The sequence below is a fragment of the Polypterus senegalus genome, chromosome 2 (assembly GCF_016835505.1).
Source record: "Polypterus senegalus isolate Bchr_013 chromosome 2, ASM1683550v1, whole genome shotgun sequence".
In the NCBI taxonomy this organism is placed as follows: domain Eukaryota; kingdom Metazoa; phylum Chordata; class Cladistia; order Polypteriformes; family Polypteridae; genus Polypterus; species Polypterus senegalus.
Window position 1 is genome coordinate 134,629,408 of NC_053155.1, and position 26,294 is coordinate 134,655,701.

General features: G+C 37.5%; 2 protein-coding genes across 5 annotated transcripts in view; both read right to left on the reverse strand.

The window, feature by feature from the left end:
- The window catches only part of pros1 (protein S), a 116,110-nt gene extending 106,088 nt beyond the window's left edge, over positions 1 to 10,022 (reverse strand). The window contains exon 1 of one of the 2 annotated variants that reach the window (XM_039744669.1): positions 9,676 to 10,022. In XM_039744669.1, coding sequence (XP_039600603.1) covers positions 9,676 to 9,751 — 76 coding nt within the window. In that variant the 5' untranslated portion in view covers positions 9,752 to 10,022. The remainder of the gene's footprint in view (positions 1 to 9,675) is intronic. The other variant, XM_039744668.1, reaches the window with a different exon arrangement.
- A 10,198-nt stretch (positions 10,023 to 20,220) lies between these two features.
- The window catches only part of rasa3 (RAS p21 protein activator 3), a 290,025-nt gene continuing 283,951 nt past the window's right edge, over positions 20,221 to 26,294 (reverse strand). For all 3 annotated transcript variants that reach the window (XM_039744665.1, XM_039744666.1, XM_039744667.1), the window contains exon 24: positions 20,221 to 21,821. In XM_039744665.1, the coding sequence (XP_039600599.1) occupies positions 21,746 to 21,821 (76 nt within the window). In that variant the 3' untranslated portion in view covers positions 20,221 to 21,745. The remainder of the gene's footprint in view (positions 21,822 to 26,294) is intronic.

Genomic DNA, 26,294 nt, shown 5'->3' on the forward strand with positions numbered 1-26,294 from the left:
AACAATGTGTTGACACAGATTACTGTAGAAACAGAACAGACATGAAATGCGTGTGTTCCAAACAAAGATCTATTATTTCCAGTCTAAAACTCCACTTCACTCCCAGATACTCAATCAAGGCATGAGCTGAGAGAAGTTCGTGCACGTTCTAAATTGGTGGGGGATGGAATAGCCGGCTGCTCCTAGCTTCTCTTTATCAGCACATTTAGAGAACAAAGGACGCTGGCGGAGAGGTGTGAAGGGATTTAAGAAGCAGTTTAAGGTGGGACGGAATTGCGAGTTTTTTCGTAGGCTCTGGTAATTCTAGTGTTAAGAAGCACGTAGTGATTCACACACATTGAGAACATAGAAGAACACATACAAAACAAAGCATTTAACGTGCTACTTTAGTTACAATGGGATTTGATAAACTAGTAAATTAAACAATTTAAAGATGAAGTTTATGATGTTCTTCCTTTAATGACAAAATAAACTGTGTGATTAAATTGGAAATTGAGATTAAAGTTAACATTTTGAGCTTTTTCCCCCACTGTGTCCCTATTTTTTTCTCTTTTTGTCTGTACCCTAATAAGTTTTCATATGACACTCAGACGGTGGGCCATGACTTGCCTTTTCACAGAGACTTTGATATCTGACAACTTCTTTTTTATTTCAGGCACTGTGCGACTTTGTGAACTTGAGCTTTCAAGTTTCTCTGACACTCTGTCACTCGATTGTTTAAACCAACAAATAGTATGTTTTTCCTTGCCTCCAATTGGTATTTGCGGAAATTCTTCTATTTTCCCCTGTGCTTTTGCCATTGACTTTTCATAGAATGCTGAGCTTAAGAGGCTATTTATATTGATTTGCATATTCAAAGAGGAGTTTGGAAGTGGCAGCAGGCGTGTGCATGTGCGTTACTTTTCACACTGACCGGGACTTATGGAGCGGAAGAACGTGGAAGTTGAAGAACGCACAGATTTATGCATCTGTTTTTTTTTTTGTGCGTACTGTACAAACATTTCCTCTTTTGTCCGTGCACCAGTCTTAATTAATAGGGTATACCATCACTGAACTCACAATTTGGTTTGGTATTCAGGTCTATGAAAGAAGATTACATGTAGTTTCACTTTAATGTACCTCTAACACTTGCTAAATGAAATTTACCAGGATTGGTTAGTCAATCATTACTGCTTATTCTGGGTTCTATCTGACAGCATTGGTAGGAGGATTTGACCTTGTTATAGATTTCTTCTAGCTACTATCAAATCACACACCTTTATTTCTTACTTTTACTTGCCCTAAGGAGAATGTGGTACAGTGGGCATCACTGCCACCTCATGGATCCCGGGTCCTGAAGCCACATGTAGAAACCCTTACTTAGATTCCATATTAAAATTTAGATTAGCATGGAAAGATAAAAAATGGTGTACACACACAAAAAAAAATTCTTTTTTATACAACCACGCATATTCCACGTACCACAAGTTCCTTTATAAATATCAAATCAGCTTTGTGACTGCCATGGATGCACACACTTTTACCAATCCCATCATCTTCTGCTAATAACCTTGTATGCCGTAAAAAAACGCCCTTTTTTGAATATCCATGACCTAATCACTTTGGAAATTCGGCCAAGGTCCTGAGTGACATCTTTATTTTCAAACCATTGGAAAACACAGAAAACAAAACTGCAGAAAATCTGAACTTGAGGTATTACGAATATTTTTTGGAGTTCAAGGCGTGGCCAGGGGGACCCGCACCCCCACCCGAACAGATGCAATATGTTACTAAAATAAATCTCAAATAAAGGGTATTTCTCCTCAGTTTGTAAGGCCACAGTTAATGTAATGGGAGGTCACACCATACATGCTCTTTAAGTGGAGTTTGCATGCAAGTACACATGTGTTTACTCCGGTAATCTTCCACAGTTCAAAGACATGACGGTTAGTTGAAGTGGTGATGCTAAATCATCCCCTAATTTTTGCACACATGCAAATGTGTTTACCTTGTGATAAGCTGGTATTAATGGTATTTGTGTCCTTTTTTGTGACTGACTTATAAGTTGATTTAGACATCTAGAGCTGTCCTCTTCAATTTGTGTGCTGAATTGGAGACTACAGTGGTGTGAAAAACTATTTGTCCCCTTCCTGATTTCTTATTCTTTTGCATGTTTGTCACACAAAATGTTTCTGATCTTCAAACACATTTAACCATTAGTCAAATATAACACAAGTAAACACAAAATGCAGTTTTTAAATGATGGTTTTTATTATTTAGGGAGAAAAAATTACAAACCTACATGGCCCTGTGTGAAAAAGTAATTGCCCCCTTGTTAAAAAATAACCTGACTGTGGTGTATCACACCTGAGTTCAATTTCCGTAGCCACCCCCAGGCCTGATTAAGAAATCAGGAAGGGGGCAAATAGTTTTTCACACCACTGTACATTACAGAAAAAAAATGCAGAAATCACATTATCCCTGTTCTGTTACAGATTTAGAACAATCAGATTTAGAAAACAGATGGACAAACATCAGAATGTGACTGAGGCATCATTGAAATATGCATAAAACAAGATTTTCTGTAAACTTAATTTTTCTGCTGCCTGGAGCTGCTACAATGCCAAACATCAAAAAGAATTGTGTGGGACTTATGGGTGGATGAAGCTATCCATAACTTTTAGTAAATCTCCACACCAAGTTCAGGTTTTATAAATCCTGACTTTTTGTGTAAAAAATGGCTTCTGCATAATTCCAAGCATAGGAAGTTTTATACATGAGGTCTCCACAATCTGCATTTTCACCATTTCTTTGTGTTGGTTATCCTGTGTGGGATGCTCATGTTTGGTTAATTGGCAATTATAAATTGTTCCCTGTGTGGGTGTATGCATACCGTATTTTTCGCTCCTTAAGACGCACCTGACCATTAGACGCACTTAGGTTTAGAGGAGTAAAACAAGAAAAAAATATTCTGAACCAAATGGTGTACTAATATATAAAACAAAATACAGCAGAATAATATTTCAACCATGTAAAATCAGCAACGGTATTAAGAACCTTCATCACTTGGGGAAACCCCAAGAACTCCTCATCACTAGTGTCAGAATTTATGAAGCTCAGTTGCTCACAATCACTTTGCAGGAGCACATACCTATCATGCAGCATAACTCGTCCAAAGCCAGCAGGGGACAAAGCACGTATGGACCAATGCTCCCTAAAGTTATATCACCAGTTTAGTCCCATCTCTATTTGTAATGCCACAAAGTGTCTTTTGTTGTGGGTTTCCACTTTGAAAAACAAGAATGCGGTGCAAATGCAGCCTATGATTCAAAAAATTGCTCTGCATACCTGTTTGTCTCGTCTGACATTAGCTGAAAGGCAGCCTCAGAAAAGAACAGCCTGAGTAGTCCAGCAGCTGGTAATCTGTCGAGTCCAACAGCAAGCCATACTGTCTTGTGAAGTCTGGTAGCCAGTTTGGCTCTCACGGATCAATGTCTGAATATTCCTCCCACACGAACCTTGCCGTAGGTGCATTTGCTGCGCGAATGCACTCAGCTGGGGCAGCATCGGCTGGTGTCCGATCTGCTGATGCCAGTTCCTCACTCTCTTGCTTGACCTCCTGATCACTCTCAACAAAACCAGATTCTGAAAAATCAGAGTCCGACTCAGTGATAATGTACAAAACATCGTCTTCTGAGTATTTTGTTTTCTACATTCACTTTGCTCCCTTGTGAGATGTCGATGCCATCTTGCCTTTGCTTACATTTGGTTACATTTCGTAACTCACACACATGCAAGGATTAGATGCTGAGTCAATGAGTCTAACATTCCTCCAAGTAGAGAGGGAATGACTGTAACATAACGAGTTTTGTCGCCATTAACAGCTGATTGTCGCCCTCAACCCCTGGATGTTGACTTTTGTCAGGTAATACACATCACCCTTCTTTTGGGGAAAAAAAGTGCGTCATATGGAGCGAAAAATTAGGTAAGCGGGCCTGCAATAAACTGGGCCAGTACTGCCAGGATGGCTCAGCCCTCTGAGACTGTGAATTACCCTAAGCGGACCAGTACCGGGCTGACAAGATGTTTTAAAAAATCTTTAACCGCATCATACCGGCAAACTACACCATATACCGGCACAAACAATACCTCATTTTAAAGCAATGAATGGCTAATATACACTCATAGAAATCACATTTTTACAGCATGTATAGTTGACTTTTAATCTACTAAGAAATCATACATGTGGTACATTATAATCCATAACCAAAAATTTTTTTTAATATCATAGTAATTACTCCATACCAGGAATACCCAAGTGATATACATCAATCGAAGGGTCTTGATTGCTCTTTCTTTATTTTTTGAATAAGAATGATTTATTTTGATGTTCTCCCCTCAACCAGGAATTGCTGCAAAATGTCCTCAGGGTGTAACAGGTTAATTAAATTAAGTAGGTTTTGGGAGTGTTATGTTCATTAGAAGAAGAACTTATAAATTGATAAAAATTTCTACTTCAGTTTTTAGATGGAGTTACAAGTTTTAGGCACCTCTGAACAAAATGTTCTCATTTTCTTTGCAGTGTTACTTGTATGCATGATACACGTAACTAGTGAATTATTGGCGGAAGTCATAAGTGAAAAATTAACTGAAGACGTTCCAGTTACAATGAAGCTCTCTCATTTTGCTGAGAAATAAAGGGAGACTCTCCTCACTCTGTGGATGGGATAGCTTCTAAGTGTTGTGCTTTTGTGGGAGCAATGTCAACTCTCTCATAGCCTTAGCCCAACTCTTACAAGTGCCAGGATATTTACATTTATGTGCATAAGATCTTATCCTGTAATATCTAATTTATCAAATTTATATGCAATATAGGAATTAAAATAAGATATTGCTAATTAGTGTAAACAAAAGTACCTCTTCACCAAAGTATTAGCTGACATCAGTATCTGTCTACCCAGTATTAAACCTGCTTAACCCAAATATAGATACGCAGGCAGACAGGGTGCATCAGCACATTGTCACTCTTAAGAGTCCCTTATTTTCCCAGCCTGTATGATATTCTTGAAGGATGATAAAAGAAGAAAACAGAGAAAAGCCCACACACATGACAAACATGCATAGACAGTGACCAGACCAAACCAAAAGCATTAATCATTGTGTCCTATATACTGTATGGTGTATATGTACTGCACATATTTTAACAACTAGTATAATAAGCTGAAAGTCGGGTAGAAAAGTAACCAGAACAAAACATATTTTTTGGAAAGCCAAATTGATACTAAGACATTGCAAAGTGATTTTCAGATATCTCAAAATATTTCAGTTTTTCAGATATCTGAAACTCAATTCAGGAGATCTTAAAATAATTTACTTTATAGATTTTAAGATATGTTAAGACATTTTGAGATCTCGAATTCACTTCCTGCATAACTACCTACTCTTTAATATGACTTCCTGCAAATTTTAATATCTTGAATGCTTTTGATACATCCCAAAATACCCAGGAAGTTACTTTATGGTATCTTGAAATGCATTTTAGATATATTTAATATTATTTTAGATATATGAAAATATTATAATATTACATTTGAATGAAGAAGAAACCCATTTTAAGATATCAAAAAAATGAATTTGAGATATAAAATGATGTATTCAAGGCTAAGATCAGAACTGTAGCTAGAAGTGACTCAATTCTGATTTTTAGCTCATGTCGTATTTGTATTACTGGTCAAATTAATTTTGCAAGTGATGTAAACCCGATGAGTTTGTACCAATATCCATGCTAAACATGTCCTGCAAACTTAAACTTAATAAAAAAATAATTTTCAGAGAGAGGTGCCATAATAGACTACTATGAACACCAACTGCATGCTGGCTGCTTAATATTTTTAGTGCATGACAAATTAGTCATTTCATGATGGTAAAAAAGAAAACAAAAAAAGTTTCAGCATGTTTATCACTGCTGTATCTGTACTTTGAAACCTGTGGATACAAGGGAGGAGTCAAGACTAGTGGGGGCACAATGTGGAGCGGTTGTCAACGATGGCCATTCAATTACTTATGTTAACATCTTTCCACAAGACTCTCAAAAAATACAACATGAGATGCACCATTTCCATCAGAAATGATTTAGAAACTGGGCAACAATGGCTGGCGAATGTCACACAATATGCTTATTAGATCTGTCACTTAATTTTTTTTTCATTGGCATGCTAAGATGGTACTATACTCTTATCTTTTCAATGCAGACATATAAAAAAGACGGCCTAAAACAGATGTAAAATTGCCTAGGAAAATGTACATTTTCAAACAAATTCAATTACAACATTCAAACTAATTCTTATATGGAAAATGTGTATTTGTGTTTTTGGCTGTTCACGCTCCTCTTAAAAACGATGGATCTGTGACACGTAAGACTGAAACAAATCATAATTGAGTGGCAGTGTGAACACACCCCTATCTCATGTTTTCATGAAGAAAGAACATTCTAAAGATTTGGACTTAATAGGACCCAATAGTGACCAATGCTGGACAATCGCAAACAATGTGACAAAAAGTAACAAAATTCTCACATTAATTGTGCTGCATAATCCTCATGTTATCCATTTATATACTATCCATTTATGCAAAACATATCATTACAAGATGATCAGGAAAAACTCATTCCCATAATTCAATGCTTTTGAATTGAATTTCTTAACTTCTTGACAAATGAATGAGGTGCAGAGGCGGATTTTCAATTCAAAAGAGACACACTCAATCCACAAAAATATGTGACTAAACATTTTTCTTGGCAAACACTACAAACTACATGGGTCAAGCAGTATATAAAACCATGTAATTTTTGTGATGCAGTATTCCTTTAAGATTACACATATACCATAAAACCTTGTATCCATGTCATTTAAAAAGAAAAAAAGAAAAACATTGCTGTGAGATTCAGCCACTTTAAAAGGAGACTGGCTCTGTGCTTTACTTCACCATTCATCTTCCTAACCTGCTTATCCAGGGCTGGGTTGCAGGGCAGCTAGGGACTATCCCAGCAAGCATTGGGCAAAAGGCAGCAACAATCCTATGATAGGGAGCCAGTCTATCGCAGAACAAGTGCACAAACACTTGAACACTAAGAACACTTCAGCAACACATATTCACCTAAATTTAAACCAGGTTGAAGTTTAGAACAGATGTTTTAGCATAGGCAGAGTGGTAGCACAGACCTATCATTCGTGTACCACAACACCAAGTTCTACATGGAGTTTGAACATTTTCATCATACATTAACAGACTGATTGGTATCAATTAATGTCAATGAGTTTCCTCACTCAAAAATGTTGCCCTTGGTTGTTCAGCTGCCATTTCCAATTCCTCAGCCAGAGAGAATCAAGTTGTGAGGATCAATGGAGCATCTGGTTCTTATATTGACAAATGGACAATATGGTACAGCTGTTCTGGGCAAGGATGAACCCAGGTCCTGGCTGCAACCCTGATCCTTAGCTCTTCTTCATAATGGGGTGTGGTCCCCGGCCGGGGACTGGAGTCCGGCCGGGACACCCAGGAGGACCGGAGGAGGGCTTGTGCCTCCTCCAGACCGTGAGGGGGCGTCCGTCCTGGTTATGTAGCGGGCCTCGGGTAAAAGACTTGGAAGCCCAGCCCTGTAGAGACCCGTGGCCACCGCCAGGCGGCGCCCCAATGCCTGAATATCCCTGGAGCCCAGCAATTCCGCCACACCAGGAAGTGCTGGGGGGAAGACGACAGGGGACACCCGGACGGCTTCCGGGTGCGCAGCCGGTACTTCCGCCACACTGGGGTGTGGCTATGACTAATTGCCGGGAAGTAGCTGGAGCCCATCCCATATAAGGGGCCGCCTCCCTCCAGTGAGCGGCGAGAGTCGGGTGGAAGAGGACGGAAGGTGGCTAGGAGAAAGGCATTGGACTTGTGAGGCCTGGACAGTTGGGGGAATCGGTGCAAGAGGCACTGGAGTTTGTGCACGTTGTAAATATTGTAAATAAACAAGTGTGTGGTGGAACCAATGATGTCTGTCTGCCTGTGTCCGGGTTCAAGTTCACAGGGGTCGATGCAGTGCTGTTCCCTCAAACTGCCTTTATAAATTTTTTGAGATGTTTTTTCCCCTTGTGCAAGCGCACACCACATCACAGAAGGTGCAGCACGTATATAGCTTGGCTTTTTGAAAAATCTTTGGGTTTTATTAATAATACAATACAGTGTAAGCAGTTCAATTTCGATTTATTGTTATGTAAATAAATCAACAATGAACAATGAAACTCATATTAATCATATGATTCTACACACATCTGTCTGTTGTTACAAGCTATAGCAGAACATAGCTGCTGAAGGACCACAATTGGCTAAGGGCAGTGTCAGGATGAGGGTACTGGTGTTTTTTCATAAGTCCAGCCACAACAAGCAAGAAGCAGATCATTACATAAAGAAAATGCTACCAAGAATTTGATAAAAAAACATTTTTACAATTTATTTCTGTTGTTATAAGCATACCTCAAAAACAGATAACGCATGTTTTCTTAAACAGAAACCTCTGCTACTTCAAAGTTGGATGTACCAGTAAGTTTTATGTCTTTTTTCCACTATGGAACTCTGGTACCCACTATAAAACGGAACAGCTGGCTAGGGTTTTTTAACCTTATAAAATACACTTCTGTCTAGGAAAAATGTCATGTGGAAATTTAATTAAAAATTCTGAGCTTATCCTTTGATTTACTTGAGATCTCAATATGCACACAAATGTATTTGAAGATATAATAAATTACATTTCACATATGACAATGATCATATTAAGATATAGTAACATGCGCTGAGGCATTTTTAAATTAATTTTCACATTTAGAATTTATTTCAAGACATCTCAAATGCATTTCGACAAATCTGTAAATGTTAATTTGGTTTTCCATAATTTAAAGCAATTTCTTCAAAGTAAAGTGAGTAATGAAAAAAACTGGTGGAAACTCTAGCGGCTGGAGCAGCCACAGAGGAGTCTACAGCTAGACCCTTCTCAAAAAACTTTACTAGGCAGAAGCTTATTGAGATAAAAAAAAAAAACTTCAAAGCTCATTCATGACGTAATAGTCCATGTTTCTCTTTTGAATAATACAGCCTCAACTAGTGTCACATAATACACACTGGGCATTATTGCAAAGGTTTTCAACACAAATAAATCTAAATAAAATTCAGACAGTATTATTTTGAACAGGCTTTACCTTAATTCTTGACACAAAAACACCCATTTAGTGATCACTAAAAATTCCTTTCGTGCTTTTCAGATAAGTAGGGTGCAGTAATAAACACAGTCCACTGCAAACATATCAACGGCGCGTATTGCGGATATACAGTACTTCCACACTTCTGTCCTTATCTCACAAGCCTCTAACCACCTTGCCCTGCTTTAACTGTAATAATTCTCTTTTAAACAGAAAACGTAGGAAGAATAACAAGCTCCCAGAACATAACTACCTCGCACACAGCAGCACTACTTTAATAAAAGACTTTCGCCGATCACACTGCCTTTATTTTCAAATCACTGCAACCTTGCCAAAACGTTCTTCGGAACTCCGCGAGCGAAAGATGCATCTCTCATCAACACAGCACGAAGCCTGTATTAATTAGCACAAGTAAAAAGGAAACAGAAAACGAAACTTGCACATTCTTTATTTTACTTACATTGCTCTGCATCGGCAAAAATGACGAACAAGCCCAAACAGCCCCAAATTGCGGACAAGATGGGTTTTCTCCACATATTAAAGAGACGCTAAAGTTTGACGAGCAAGCGTGGCTCTCGACTCAGACCTATAATCCTGCGCTAAAAAACTGGCTCTGTCGACTTTTTCCTTTGCTTTTTCAGTTTCTCCGAGGGATGTTTTGAAGAGGCTGGGAAAGAGGCAGTACCAAAGAATATTTCGGAAACTCAGCTGAGGCAGCGCTGTGTAGCACAATACTGCAGTCAATCACGCGGAGCTAAAGCTTTCCGGGAAAGGACTGGAGGAGAAAACAACACAGGGAGCACGATGCGCGCACACGCGCCGCCTTCAGTCGCTAAGCGCGAATTCCAAATGCGTTTCACGAGCACGAGAACACACGCACGCGCATCTATCCCTGAATGTAAAGAGATGTAAGAAACGCCAAACGGCGACTCAAAACGAAGCCCCACGGGTGGACTAGAAAAAAGGTAGGCAGTTCAGGCTGTTCATTCCAGTCAGTTTTAAGTAATGTAACCCTAGGTGTTCTGTCCAAAAGTGTTTGAGTTCATTTTAATTGTACTGTATGTGGTATCATACATTGCCATGCAAACAAGACTAAAATGATGTTTCAGGAACACTAAATGACCAGTAAAATAAAGTAAAAGCAAAAAGTTCATGGTTTAACAGGTACCAGAACGAGCTTAGAAATTAAGGCAGACTGAATTTACTCAGAAATATCAAAAGAAGCTTTACAAGGCAAGGTCAAGTCCAGTACATAATTATAAAGTAGATTACAAATAAGCAGCAGTACAAGATAAAATAAGGGTGGAGTTTGTGTACGTGCGTGCGTGAATGGACCTGCTGCTGTCTTGTGCTTAGTGCTGCTGGCATAATTGCTCTTCGTGGCCATAAACATGGATTGTTACGTGGATGGATGTATGGAGCGCTCGCTCCCTGACCAAATCAGTATAGTATAAAAAATAACTGATAGTGGACACCATTGAAAATCATACCGGCAGAAAAGCAATTGAAAAGAAAGAGTGGGAAGAGGTTGGTTTTCAGTCCAGATGAAGCCTCGCGTACAGACCTTGTAGCATACGTTTAGGTAGTAGATACAAGATAGGTAGGAAGGTGCAAACATAATGAACCATGAGCTGCTTGTAAATACTGTAGATGTCAAATGTCTAACAGTTTTATATAATGTGAACACCGTAGACAGGTATTCTGGATTTTTGCAACAGTTTGAAGACAATTGCATTTCTGAGAGTAATCCAGAACAGACACCCCATATTCAGGGTAATATAGCCAGTGTGCTTGTTTTGGGTCAAAAAGGTGCCAGCAGCATTCGAAACTGCCATACTGGAATTTCTTTAAAAACTTTGAGTAGCCCAGAGGAAAATTGGTAAAAGCTTGCTAGAATACATCAGCATCAAACCTAGACAAGAAAAATCAGTCTATGGCAATGTTTTGTAGAAGATAAAATTAAAAATTTACTGTCACTGAGATTTCAAAGTATAGGTTACTGTGAAGTATGACTCCTAACAGTGAACGCAGAGGGTGATGAGATGATTTTGCCAAAGGCTGGTTTGTACTTGATATGTCTATGCTGGACAAGGGCTGCATGGTGAAAATGACATAAGACACAAACACAAGGGGCTGAGTGTTGCTGGTGCATGCTGGGTTTTTACCACATGCTGTGTACGTAATTCTATGCAGCGATACAGACACAGTGCTGTGTATCCAAAATGGTTAAAATTGGATTAGAGGCTGGTTACATTGGAGCCAAAATAATGAATGAAGGTCTGAGTATGATACAACAGGACATCGAAGTGCAAGATAGACCTGCAAAAATATCTGAAGTGCATTTGTTTATCATGTAGCCCACTCACTCATGATAATATTTAACTCGCCTTTTATTTACTGTTTTTGCTCATCTGCTTTCGCCCATTTTTCCACTTAAATCCAGAAGTAATTGGCACAACTCTTCTTCCATTACCAGGCTCACTTCCTCTGTTGTGATATGGTTAGGTATGCAACATTGATGAAAAACCTTCACCTATTGACAGCAAGACTATCAACGTGTCAGTGTGAATGTGTTTTGGTTGCCGACAATGCGCATGCTTTGCATTGTGGTCTGTGTGCAGGCTTCACAGAGGATGTATAGACAAGCCCTTAGTTTTTAGCAGGATGTCAAAGCTGCTGAGTTGTCCAAGCGATGTTATGATAAAAAAAAATCCTAACTTTACCTATATCAAATGCATTAGTACTGAAATTATAGTCAGAAATAAATTAAAAGATGGACCAGAAATACATCAGAAAAAATACAACCCAGCAGATCTACTGGATATTCCAGGTTAGTGAGCAAGCCCAAGAAGGTCAGGAAGTAATCAAGATACATGACCCCTTTTGAAGACTATAGAGTACATAAATTTAACTCATATTTATTGATTTAAAATGTTTAATTGATCAAATGCTATGACAACAGGATTAAGGAGTACTTTAGGTAAGCTGATTGTGTTTTATGTTAAAAACACATAAAATTCAAGCAGTCCACAGGGGCAAAGCCATCAGTAAAATGCATCAAGATTAGTAATTAAATTGTTTGTAATTCTTATATTAATGAAATAGTTTCTGATTGATCTGATAAAGGTATGGTCAATATGTAATACTGGGAAACACTTGGAATATAAATGCAGTTAAAGGTGAAGACGTGCAAAGTGCAATATGCAGGCAAAAAGCTCATTGATTATGTAATTAAAATGGGGAAAAAAATTAACTACAGGAAGCAATCGCAGAAAGGATTTACTGGTTTGCAGTGACAAAATATTCTAATTTACCAGGCAATGTTCAGAAATGAGAAATAAAATTTTAGATTGAATTGTAAAAAACTGTAAAATATAAATCAACTGATATTATTGTCAGACTGTATGCTGTGCTAGTGAGAGTATATTTGGTGTACTGTGTCCTGTTCTGGTCACCACTCAAGAAAAAAGCAAATTAATGCTGTAAATTGTTCATAGAATAGCAACCGAGTGCATCTGCCATCTCAAGGGGGACACCCTTCTCTAACAGTGTAACAGATGTTAAATATCTTTAATGATGAAGAGAGAAGTCTACATGGGGACTCATTCCTAGGTGCATTCACCTATATTGCGATCGCATTGTCTATCCACATGAAATATTGGAACCCCCCTGAATTGATTTTGTTGAAATGTGGCACGCTAATTCTTCAAGGAATTTATTGAGACAGTTCAATTTCTGTTCAGATATCTTGAACAGATCATGCTATATACAGCATTACAATTTTAAACTCTCCCATTGAAAAGTATTGGTGAATTTTCAAAATCATCTATATTAAAATGGAGAAACATTCGGTGTGACTTCATCTACAAATTAGTTTAGTTTCAATTTTACCTTGACAGTGGCTACACCAACTTGTATATTTTGTATATTTTCTTCTTTCCTCCTCTAACAGCTGCTAGTGATATCAAACAGATCCACAATACAATTTATTGAAAAAACAGAAGACTCTGTGTGTAGGAGGAACTGAAAAGAATGTAAGCAAGAAATACAAATGGTTAGGAAGATATGAATAAAGTACCATGTGACTCACTATTTACCTTACACTAAATTAACCTCAAAGTTTCATTATCTGCAGATTGTAATGATTCAGTATTTCACTGTCATTACAATTTTGTAGGGTGCCCAGACTTCCCAGTAACAGGGACAGTCCAGATTTCAGGCTATGCATCCTAATAAATAACTGAAGACTATCAGGATGTACTGGTTTTAAACTTAAGCATGTCTTGAATGTACAGCAGATGTTATGATGTTTGCATGCCTAAAGTGGGTATTCCACAGCTTTTTTCACACATTATTAGGACTGGTATTGTAATCATTAATTCCTGAGAAATCTTGCATGTATGGAAGGATTTAGGAACAGTACACAGTACACACAGCTCCTAGCTTATAACTGGTCTTAAAAGTTTTGCTAGTATAATATGACAGACATGGATAAATTAGCACATACAGTATACACTACACCCCTTGTACCATGGTCATATCAGTATATTAACTTTAAGGAGAAATTGTTAAGTAAATATTATCCATTTTTAGCATTCTGTCACAGTAATTACATCATAAGCATGGCAAAAGTTCTGATCTGATATTTCCTAAAACTTTACCAGTTGGAACTCTAACTGATGGGAAATCAACCACAAACAGTTTCACATTTAAGTATTTAATGTTGTGGTTACATGTAAGAAAAAGAGTAATCTTAAAAATTTGGGTTAGATTGTAAAATAATGTTAGAGCACATGCTATGCAATGTTGTGTCTGGATGCCGAATCAATAATCTATGTCACCATGAGCCTCCCGTATCTTATATACTGTAAATCCATCTAAGCACTTTATCACTTAGGAGTGAGGTCCTTTTTGCAAAGCAGATTGCTCAGTCATACTTTATTTATCCCCCATGCTATATGCAGAGAAGTGGCAGCAGGTAAAGATTTGCTGTTGCTGCTTGATTTTCATATTGGTGTATTACTGTATGTTACTGGAGCTCCTAAATAGGAATCTTATGGAGGAATCTTCATAGGTTTAAGTATTTTCTGTAAGCAGGATCAAACAGTATGTAAGGTGAATTACACCCCATGGACCACTCCCCATCTGCTTATAGGACAGCATGGTAAAGGGCAGATGTTCTTCTAGGGGCGGCATACCATAACTGCCAACTAGGTAGTGAATAGCTCTTGCATCCTATTATTCTAAGAAAACAGAGATCTTATGCAGTGTACATACTTTGCACAGTTTCCAGGACCACTTCCTTACAACCTGTATCCTTGCACAAGTTAAAGACCCTTGTGTGCCAAAAGGAGCTGTGTAATTCTGAACATACCTATAAATATACAGTAGCAGTATAGGTGCAACCCAATTTTTAAGTAGCCCTGATCACTCACACACTCCAATCACCCTCTGTGCATATTGCAGGCACATTAACAAGATGTTAGTGCTGGACGTTGCTTTCTCTTCTGTACATTTATTGAGCCAGACCCCTACAGGTTAGTGTCTTTAAAAGCATCTGCCTTACCTAGCTTATCCATCATGAAACTATTGTATACACTTAACCTGTTAAAGTTTGTACAGCTTATTAATGAAGTATGACTAGTCCAGGGAGGTATTTCATTCATCTATTGGTGGAAGCATGTACTCTTCAATGAACTGGCATCTCATCCATGGTTGATACCAAGCTTTCAGTTACTACTTCTAGGTAATCCTCCATCTGTCCACCACAATGATATGTGTAAATATGTTTGAAAATTAACTAATGGTTTAGCCCCTGTATTATGCTATTATTATGTTTGTTCTTGGTTGTTTCCTGATGTATACACTCATACTGAAAAAACAAGAAAAAAATAAAATAAATAAAAGAATTGATGTATGCGTCCGAGTACACACACACACACACACACACACATATATTTATATATACACACACACACATATATACTATATAACACTAATGTCTGTGTGTCCAGTCCCTCTACGCATTCTAATTGGTCAATTTGGCTTTGGTAACTCAACGAAAGAAAAACTGCTAGTATGAGATCCATTAGGAGGAATAGAGGTGTATGAGGCATGCGAAGAGAGTTGCCTTCAATGTCGGTAAGTATATAACTGGACAGGAGTTAAGAAAAAAAAAAATGACAGAGAAGCAGGCTTTTCAGGAATGTGCTTGAGAGAGGGAGCATCGGTTAAGAGAAGTTCACACACACGAATATAGAGGAAAGAAACAAGTAGAGCAAGAGATAACAAATATTTTTAATAATTCTATTACCAGCCAGAAAGAGACATTGCTGGATACAGCAAATAGATAGATGGACATTCTGGCCAGGATGTGTGAAAAGATTGCTCCTTGGGAACAGATGAGTGCTATAGTAAGAGGACTCCTCTACTTTATTCCTGCTCTGCTTGATCTGGAAGTGCTTCCAGAGTGTAATGCTGTGGCACCAGCATGAAATGATGTACTCCCAGTATGACTCACCCAGAGAGTGAGAGTTTGGAGGAGGTGGACAGGTCTTGACAAGGAGGAGTGGGAGGGGAGAAAAGTGAAGGACTGGATTGTGTTGTGCTGATTAAAAGAAGCCAATTGAAATTCTGTTACAAATAAAATAACTTTATTTGAACCTAGGAATTGCCTTTGTTAGTTGTGTACGGTGTCTGTGGCACGCCTACGCTCCCTTTGTGGTCACTAATATATAAATATATTATATATAGTGTGACAGGGGGCGCTGTCGTCCCCTTGAATCCTCAGATCAGATGCCAGACACCAGATAAAAGTCCAATTCTTGACTTTATTCATACAATAATGTGCACAAAGCACCCTCCACTCCACAATGCACAATAATCATCCACTCCCAGACGCGTTGTTCCCTTTCTCCCAACTCAGCTCGCCCATCTGGGATCTCCCACAGCCCTTTATAGTCCTTGACCTGGAAGTGGTTCTGATCCCTCAGTCCATGTGATTATCCAGCACTTCTGGGTTAGGTGAAAACTCCTTTTCTTCAACCCGGAAGTACGTCACAGGGACAGAAGAAACAATGTACTGTATTGAAAATATAAGTCTCTGGGCTTCCCTGCAGCGTCCCCTGGCAGCACTGACGTTATCCAGCAGGGCTGTGCATTTAAACTCCACATACCATGATGCCCTGCTGGAATTCAGGGCATCTCCACGTCGCAGGGAGGACTCCATCTGGCGGCTTGGGGGTATTGGCCAGGATGGACTGCCGGCCATATATCACAATAGACACTAATATATATTTATTTTTATTTATATTTATTATATGTATTTTGAATATGCATGTTAATCAGCAATATATTTTATTAATAATTAAGTTCATTTTAATAACCTGGCATGGCATACATGAAGAACTTGTATATTAGAGAGAATGGCACCAGAATACTTATAGTGGATACAGGGTATCAATAACAGCAATCTATGACACTAACAGTTGCCACTAATACCATGGATTTGTATACACAAGGATGCAATGCTGGACATGCTAAACATGACACTACTGGAAAATACACAAGATTTATGTTGTTCCAAACAAAACATGGTCTTTTGATTTTGCTGTGTTTAGGTCTTAATTTTCTGATTTACCGTTGAACTGAGACTGAACTGATCTGTGAAAGTGTAAAACAACATGATGATATGCACAGTGTGCCCACTATAGGCATAATTTCAGAGTTTTAGCTGAAACCTATTTAAAAACAAAGGATTGCTGACAGTGCCAGTTTCATAACCCTAGATGTAAGACATGTATACTTTAATTTCTATCAAGTAAATTAGAAATCAAAAAACTGTATTTATGTTTCTTAAAATACAATTATGTTTGACACATTTAATAAGAATCTATTTGGATTATTGAAATATATACTCTATACTGTATGTAGTTACCAGACCACTATTCCAATTTATACAGAAAATCTCATTCTTAAAAAAAAGTCAAAGTGATAAAGATGTGTTCTGTATATAACCACAAATGTTTTGATAGAGCAACATTACAAGACTATAATTTGTTACTTGTGAAATCAGCTTCCTACCACACTAGCAAAACTGATTATGATTGGTATGAAGCCAACATGATGCCCTACCAAGAAGATTTGGTGATTATGATGCTAACACCACATAATAGGGGCTAATTTGGGCCACAAGGTGACATACTAGAAATGCAGTGCCCTACTGATATAGAGGAGAACATGTGCTTCAATTAATGTGAATTAACCAACACAGTTAAGATCTCAGTTGAATTAAATATTTTAAAAAGCATCCTGCAGCTTCAATAGGTAATGCTTGGGTTAGTTAATTCATTCAGATATAAGACGTTTCACAAATGAAAGTAAACCATTCGATTCATCAAGTTTGTTAACTAATAGCTAAGTTGTTCTTGATATTTTTTAAAAGTTGTCAAGGATTCTACTTCAAGTAATGTATTTCAGACCCCCTTGATCCTTTAGAATCCATGTTCCTTTACATAAAAAATAACCAATGAGACACTTCTGAGAAATGTTAAATATCTTTTTCTTTTAATTGGCAGGTAAAAATACAACTGAGTGAAGATTAGTATTCAAACACGATTCAGTCTTTCAAAAGACCCAATCATATGATAGTGAAAAAGGAAAAAAAAGCTTTATACCAGAAAGGCAGCGATCAAGATTTATTCTGAGGTGGCTGCAGTATGTAACAAAATTCTAGTACAAGATACAGTTGGCAAGTTTATTTAAGATACTGTAATAAAACACATCAAGAAATGCAAGTACTATTAATGCATTTGTCATCTTTTTACAGACAAAAATATTTATTTTTCACAACTTTTTACATTATTACTACCAATGTTTAATACTTCTGGCTAAAATTACAAAAGCAGGACCTTTATCAAAATATTTGCATTTAAGGAGAGGTCATGATTATGTTACACAACATTTCCAATACGTTCATGGCACGTTTACTTTTCAAAATACAGATACTCTTTAGAATCTACGACGAATGAAATAATGCACATGCATCTGAAAAGATGAAAGGGTGGTTATTTGAGGTACTATGTACCATTGCTTGAGTTTATATATGCAGTTCCAGCTTAGCATTCTTGTTTTTAATCCTCCTGACTAATGGAAGTGGAACATTTAAAGATGGGTGACACATTCTATTCATTTTGCTTCACTTACTATAGACCTGCTGTTACTTACAGTGCTCCTGACTAAATGAAAGAAATAAAATTGACAGTCACTTCACCCTGCTTGCAAAATTAAATAATGCAGCAAACATTTTTACAATGAACAAACATACTTTTGTCTTTCAACTTGTGCCACTTTACACTGTTACAAGGTTACACTTGGAAGAACTTACAAAAAATCATGACTTTTACAACATTCTTTTTATCATTTTTTGAAATGCTATTTATTAATAATATCTGACACAGCTTCTGCCCTCCTGCTATTAGGTTAACTGGCACATGTAAAGAATAAGTGACCATACTGTAAGTATGAATTTACCCTGCTTTGGACACAACCTCATATTGAGTCTTCATTCCCCTTGGTACTGTGTACCTATATTAATACTATAATTAGGGTTCTCAATTATAGTAATGAGGTGTAAGCATAGAATAAGGGAAAAATAATAGATCAAAGTAGAATATAAAACACATGAGGAAAAAAATATGAGAAGCACACAAACCAGAGCAGGGAAAAAAAATCAAATCATCCATCCATCATCCAACCCGCTATATCCTAACTACAGGATCACAGGGGTCTGCTGGAGCCAATCCCAGCCAACACAGGGTGCAAGGCAGGAAACAAATCCCGGGCAGGGTGCTAGCCCACCGCAGGGCACACACACACACCAAGGGACAATTTAGGATTGCCAATGCACCTAACCTGCATGTCTTTGGACTATGGGAGGAAACCGGAGCACCCGGAGGAAACCCACGCAGGCACAGGGAGAACATACAAACTCCACGCAAGGAGGACCTGGGAAGTGAACCCAGGTCTCCTTACTGTGAGGCAGCAGCGCTACCACTGTGCCACCAAAAATCAAATCAGGTGGCAATAAGTAATTACTGATAAAGGTGCAGGTGTAGCTAAGAATACTACTGTGGGATACACAACACTTGTGTCCCCTACTGTCTGTACAACACAAAGCCTCTGCAACCTGACCTGAATACAGCCAGAAATAAAAATAAATAGAACATAGGTGATGCCCTGGCACAGTGATTAGCACTGTGGTCTCATCGGTTGATTCTTGGTCCAGTCTATATACTGTAAATTAGTCCTGTATGACTGAGCATAGGGATATCTGTTTTTGAGTTAGTTTACTTCCACCTTGTACCCAGTTCTCTCCCTAATAAAAAGTTCAGAAAATGAATGATTGAGTAGGTCAGTGGTTAGTACCCTGTGGTCTAAGGCCAAAATGTTGCTTGGTGTTCCTTTTTGTGAAGTGTTTGTATGTTCTTCCCAATGCTAGTTTCCGCCAATGGAATCTGGCTTTTCCAGCAGCTCAAACACGTCTTCACCTGCACTAAAGGCACCATTTTACCAGTGTTTCTGTGTGAATGTGAATATGCAATCTATGATTTAATTATGTACAGTACAGCTTTTAGTAGTCTGCTTTGTGACCGCTGCTGGCAAGACAGGCTCTGGGATCAAGATCATAAGTGGAATAAATTAATGGACTAGTACTAGCAATTAAATAATCTATATTGATAAATATAGAATATGGGGTGTGCAGGGGTTAGCACTGCTACCACACTGCTCCAGAGTCGGCGGTTTCTGCCCCGGCTTTATCCCTGCCTGTGTGGAATTTGCACAGCCTTCACATGTCTGTGAGTGTTTCTCCCTGTGCATTCCATTTTGTCTTCCTCAAACTAAAGACATACAGGTTAGCTTGACTGGTGACTCTAAATTTACTGATTATGAGTGAGTCAGCACAAAATTGTTTCCTGTGATAGGCTGGTGCTCCATCCGAGGCTGTTTCATCACTTTTGCCTGATTCTACTGGACATATGTCTGGCCCAGTGCAAACCTAAAATTGGATAAAATAGTTCAGTAAACGGATCAGTGAATGAATAAAAATGGCTCAGTGGAAGGGAGAGTGGGTACATAAATGAGTGTTCCTTGCAATGGTTTTGCATCTTATATGAAGCTGGTCCGTGCTTTGTGCTCAATATACTGGGATGGGTCAAACTCTTGTTGACCAAAAATTGGATTAAGTGGGTTAAGAATATTGATAAATGCAGAGATAGGTTCAGTAAATTGATGGATGGATGAATATGCAATAAAAAGTGCATAATTTTATTAATAAATGGAACAGGTGCCAGGGAATATAAAATAAAAACTTTTTTCTTCTGTATATGTACAGTACCATACAAAATAAAATATGGAGCAATATTTCCTACTGTGGAACATCTGAGGAAGAAACACATTAGCAAAGCATCATTAAATTGTCGTAAACCTGTTGAATTTTGATCACTTTATGGGAAACTTTGGTGTCAAAACTGTTTTCCAAATAAACGTTTATTTTTAAATAGTGCTTTTTAGAGTGAGCACTTTCACTTTATGGCAGGCTAAAAATATGCAGTGCTTTGTGTTGAGTTTATGCTTCTACCTTAAGTTTTGAAACAATAGTAAAAGTAGGAGATTTAATTAAGGGATTATGTTTATGTACTTTGGAGAAATTACAACCGATATAAAAGAGATGAACCAGAACATGGTCATTAGTCAACAGAGTGGTGTTACAAGTTAATGTCTGTAAAAATATATCCATTATTTGTATCAACATGCCCTGCTGCAACAAAAGGCTAGGATATGATCTGCAAACATATTGTACAAGGTATTTGGGATGTATGCAGAGTCCACTTTCTATATCACAAAACAATACACAAAAATGTACATTTTTTACCAGTTAGAACACAGAAGCAACCTGCCTCAAACCATTTCCCTCCCACAAAGTAATTACACTGTCAGAAGTTTGTTACATTTTGACTTTGTACCTTTAAAGAAAACAAAAACAAAAAAAAGAAAATGAAGAGCTGGTATTTTTTTCTCTTTTTGTAACACCATGAAAGAATTGACACTTTACCCACCAAAAATGCATTTCTAACTCCATATACAAGGAAAGGGTTAAGATGGCCTTGGTCCCTGAATCTTACTCTGGAGTTCTTTATATATATATGTATTTGTCAGCTTATGGCAATCATTTAACTGATCATATAAACTGACTCAGGTACAATACAAACAAAAGAGACACACAAAACGTGAAAATATCATTTGACATTGCCAAAAGGCAGAGTTATATCACCTGTGAAGCTTCCAGATGATTAAAGTGCATAGCAACTACTTTTACAGTTTGTGAAAATAAACGTTTAGTCGTACAAACTGGGTATGCGTGACACATTTTTTTCTTCAGAGCTGTACATCATGCTACATCAATCATAACATTTTAGGTAGATTTCTTTCGGCCATCTTTAAAATCAAAACAGCATATCCGTTTCTCCCATTCAGATTGAATATGTTAACGTCTCTGATTGCTGTTGAATATAATTCTGGAAACTCTTGTCTCCGATAGGGTGTTCTCTGAAAAGAAATTAAATAAAAATATAAATATAAATGAATGTTGCTTACATGAATTCCTGCTTTCTGGATTTTTTCCCAATTAGGTCTGTCTTTTGGCTAGATGAACAATTTTATATTGGCAATACGCATGTAACTGGAGAATAAATAACACTGTGTTTATATTCATGTAAAGCCCACTAACATAAATATTCTCAAAAGTGAATAACATTGTTTTGTTTTTCTTATGTAAAATAAATTTCTGACAACACTAGAGATACTGACAGTAGAAAGAAAAAATAAGTATGTAAAGTTTAGGGTTCAGATGATTTCTAACTTTACCTTCTCAAACCCACTTAATCCAATTCAGGGTCATGGCAGCCCTGGAAACGAAGTAGAAGATCCATTGCAGTGCCCATTCGTGCACATACCCATAATGCATATTGACAATCTGGAATCCCTAATTAACCCAACCTGCATGCCTTTGTGAATGCAGGAGGAAAGTAAAGTACCCAGAAGAAAATCCACACAGATGGAGGAAGAATGTGAGAATATTCTATTTATTTTAAATTATACTGTGTGGCAATATGGCAGTGCAGTGGTAAGCGCAGCTGCATCATTTATTAAGCATCCTGGGATTCTATTCTGTGCCTAGGTGTGGAGTATGCATGTTCTACCCAAATCTGTGTGGATCATCCACATTCTCAAAGGCATGTAGGTTAGGCTAAATGGTGACTCTAAACTGACTCCACTGAGAGTATGACTGTGTGCGTGAGTCAGTCCTGGACTGGAACCTTCTTCAGGGCGGTTTCCTGCCTCACACCTAGCGTTGCTGGGGTATGGTTCAAACCGGACACTAAATTGGAAAATTATATTACATTAAAACTAACATTTCTCATTCATTCATTAATGTGTTTTCCACATCTGCGTCTGTTTGGCTGCATTGCCTGGAAAGTGGAAGCCACACTTACTGTATGCATACACTCACACATACAAAGTACATTTGGAATTAATAAGCATCTTAACTTAAACATCATTCAGTTGTTGGAGGAATCTGGAACACAGAGTGAAAACCCAAATAGAAAAAGGGACAACATGCAAACTCATGACTAGACCAAGGATTGAATTACAAACAGTTATCACTGTACTACCTAACTTTTTTTTTAGTTAATCTCAATTCAATAATAAACTTATACATGTCAGCTATCGTCTATTAATCTAAGGTTACATTCAGATTCTTGTAAACGATTTTCTAAAAATAGAGACAAAGAATTATTCAGCCTCAAAAATGAACTGAATTAAAATTCGAAAGACTATTACATGTATTCAGATCAAAGTTGTCGTCATCATTGAAAGAATAAGTTATTCAGATCTTTTGGTACATTCATTTTTGACAACCTGTACTGTGAGAGAGGTGTGACAGCGGAGCCATCATTGTCGAATCAGTAATGATATTCCAAACAGCAGCAAAAGAAATGAAAACAACAGGGAAATTCATGACACCCTGTATTTACTAAAGTTTTCCTTGCGAACAAGAAAGGTGCTATATAAATAAAATGTATCATTATTATTGAATGGTAGGAGAGATAATATGATGAATGGCAAAGAGTTTACTGTTGTACAGTTTGTAAGACGCTAATTATATTAGTTGCAGTTTCAACTTTTCTTTCTTTTTTTTTTTTAAATAAATACTTTTCATTTTCATTTCCCAGGGTAATCTAAGGCCTTAGACATTTTTTATCCAATTCCAAACATCCCAATTTTTCATTTTGTTAGGAGAAGCGAAGGGGGTGATTACTGGAAAAAATTAATGTCTAAAAGAAAGAAAAGGTTAATCTGTATATATAAAATATACTTTGCTTTGACAGGCAGATAAACACCTTTCCTTATCCAAAACTCTATAGACAGGTGTTTGATTATCCACAGGTTTATTGGAATTAACACTAGAATTACCAGCGCCTACGAAAAAACTTGTGTGTGGATAAGCAGAAAACAGCAAGCAGTCTGCTATTACATCCCCCACCGGCACACAGTTTTCTCAGCTCAAGTCTGTTTACCTGCGTGTCAGTTGCTTGGAGTTGTATAGAGTGAGAAGTCAAGCTAAATCACACCTTTTATGAATACTATATTGTTATCTGGAACACATGCATTTCATGTGTGTTCCCAGTCTACAACGACATTATGTAAACACATTGTTAAAAAAGAAACGTTTTTCATGTTTTAGTAAGAATTGACAAAATGTAGACATGAAGTTTATAATGTGTGAATCCTGAAGTCCAAATATCAAAGAAACAATTTCACAAAAGGTACAAATATAACAAAACAAGTGCTCTTTTATTCAATATCAGCTTCTTCCCAAATTTACCATTTTAAGTAGTGAGCTACTCTTATTGTTTATATCATACAATAAAAACATACATTTGATTTGCGTCTGTAAATTTATAGTACTTGTCGATTTTTTTTTTCAGTTTTATTCTCTCACTCACGTTCAAGCTTCCACAATGCGGCGCCTTTTTCAGATAAAGACGTGGTAGGTACAAATTTGTTTTGTTATACCCCCTCTTTATTTGAAAACCGTGTCAGACTGGGAAAACTGTGGACGTGGGTGTGAGTGTTGTGTGTGACTGAGAATGACTGTGGACGTGAATTGTTTTATTCAGTTTTATTCTTGAGTATTCCTGCTCACACTGAATTAGTATACGCCTTCTGATCCATGATGTCAAAGCCGCTCTGACAAAAAAAGAGAGACTTAGATATATATGAAATTTGGAATAATTCATTTTATGACCTGTATTGTACATTTTGGAAAAGGTTGTTGCACTAATGCAACATTATATTTATTTGCATACCTTCATGCAGTTGTAGTCATGACATGACTACGTTTGTTTTTTGTTTTGTTTTTTTCCGATCTTGGCCAGTGTCCACATGTTGCTGCATGTTAGTATCTCTTTTCAACTCCAGGAGATACAGAGGACAGAATAGTACAGACAGGTCAGTTCTGCGCTATATACAATCATCAGATGCAAATTTTAACAGTTCCCACAAACACCCATGGACTATCCTTCTTACATTTAAGACATGTGTATAAGGTGTGAAGTCTGAAGTCCAAATATCAAATAAACACTTTCACAAAAGGTATAAATATAACAGAACAAGGCATTACTTCATGTCTACATTTTGTCAATTATTACTAAAACACGTTTCTATTTTAACGATGTGTTTACATAGATCGTTGTAGACTGGGAACACACATAAAATGCAAGTGTTCCAAATAACAATATAGTATTTATAAAAGGTGTGATTTTGCTTGACTTCTCACTCTATACAACTCTAAGCAGCTGACACGCAGGTAAACAGACTTGAGCTAAGAAAACTGTGCGCCGGTGGGGGATGTGATAGCAGGCTGCTTGCTGTTTATCCACACGTTTACAGGACAAAAGACGCTGACGGAGAACTGCGAAGCGATTTAAGGTGGGACGGATCTACGATTTTTTTGTATGCTCTGGTAATTCTAGTGTTAAAAGGGTGAAACTATAAAACAGAGAAAAAAGATACAAAGCGCTATGTGGCTTTATATTAACAACAAACATATCCTCCAAATATATATTACTATGACATTATATACATATTATTAATAAACTACTATAGGAGTTACTTTGATTATATATAGGGAAGGATAACATTAAAATACAATAATACATACAGATGATGCTATCACAAGCATGAAGATAAGTACAGATGACAGAGGATTGTGACTAGTGTGTTTCCATGCACATAACAGCAGCTTTCCGGTTTCTTAAACTAACCTCCTAAATACCTCACATGACAGGAAGCAAGGGAAGGGAGGGAAAATATCAGCTGTACCCACTAGATAGAGCTAAACTGCAAATCTTAATACAATGAACAGTTTTAAAAAGTTTTAACAGAACACTCCCCGTCTGGCGTGATTAAACGCCACTACCGAACAGTCTGTAATAATAAGATATTTATAATGGTCTTTCAGAAGGAGCAGGGAGGAGGATAGTCTCAGTGACAGGCTGAATAGAAAACTTTGTCCCCTCCTTCCTAAAGACTTTAATCTCTGCCTTACACACTTTACCATCTTCGCTGGGAAAAACTTGTGTGACCATTCCCAGGAGCTATTCATTTCTTTTGAGATGATCATCTTTAAGGAGCACGACACTTCCAGACTCAATATCTGGTTGAGGGGACTGGCACTTCCCACATGGTTAAATGAGTAAACAGAGGTATTGTTTTTTCCATCTGTCCCAAAAAGTTTGAGCCAGGTGCTGTACTTGGCACCACTGATGTCTGTGCAGGTCCTTGAACCCAAAATCACCAGCAGGGACAGAAAGAGGATTTACTTTCTGGGTGAGAAGAGTTGCTGGTGTAAAAATCATAGGGTCAGTTGGATCAGTAGATACTGAAACAAGAGGTCTAGAGTTGATATTAGTGTCTGCTTCTGACAGTAAGGTGGTAAGTACTTCATGCGTCAAC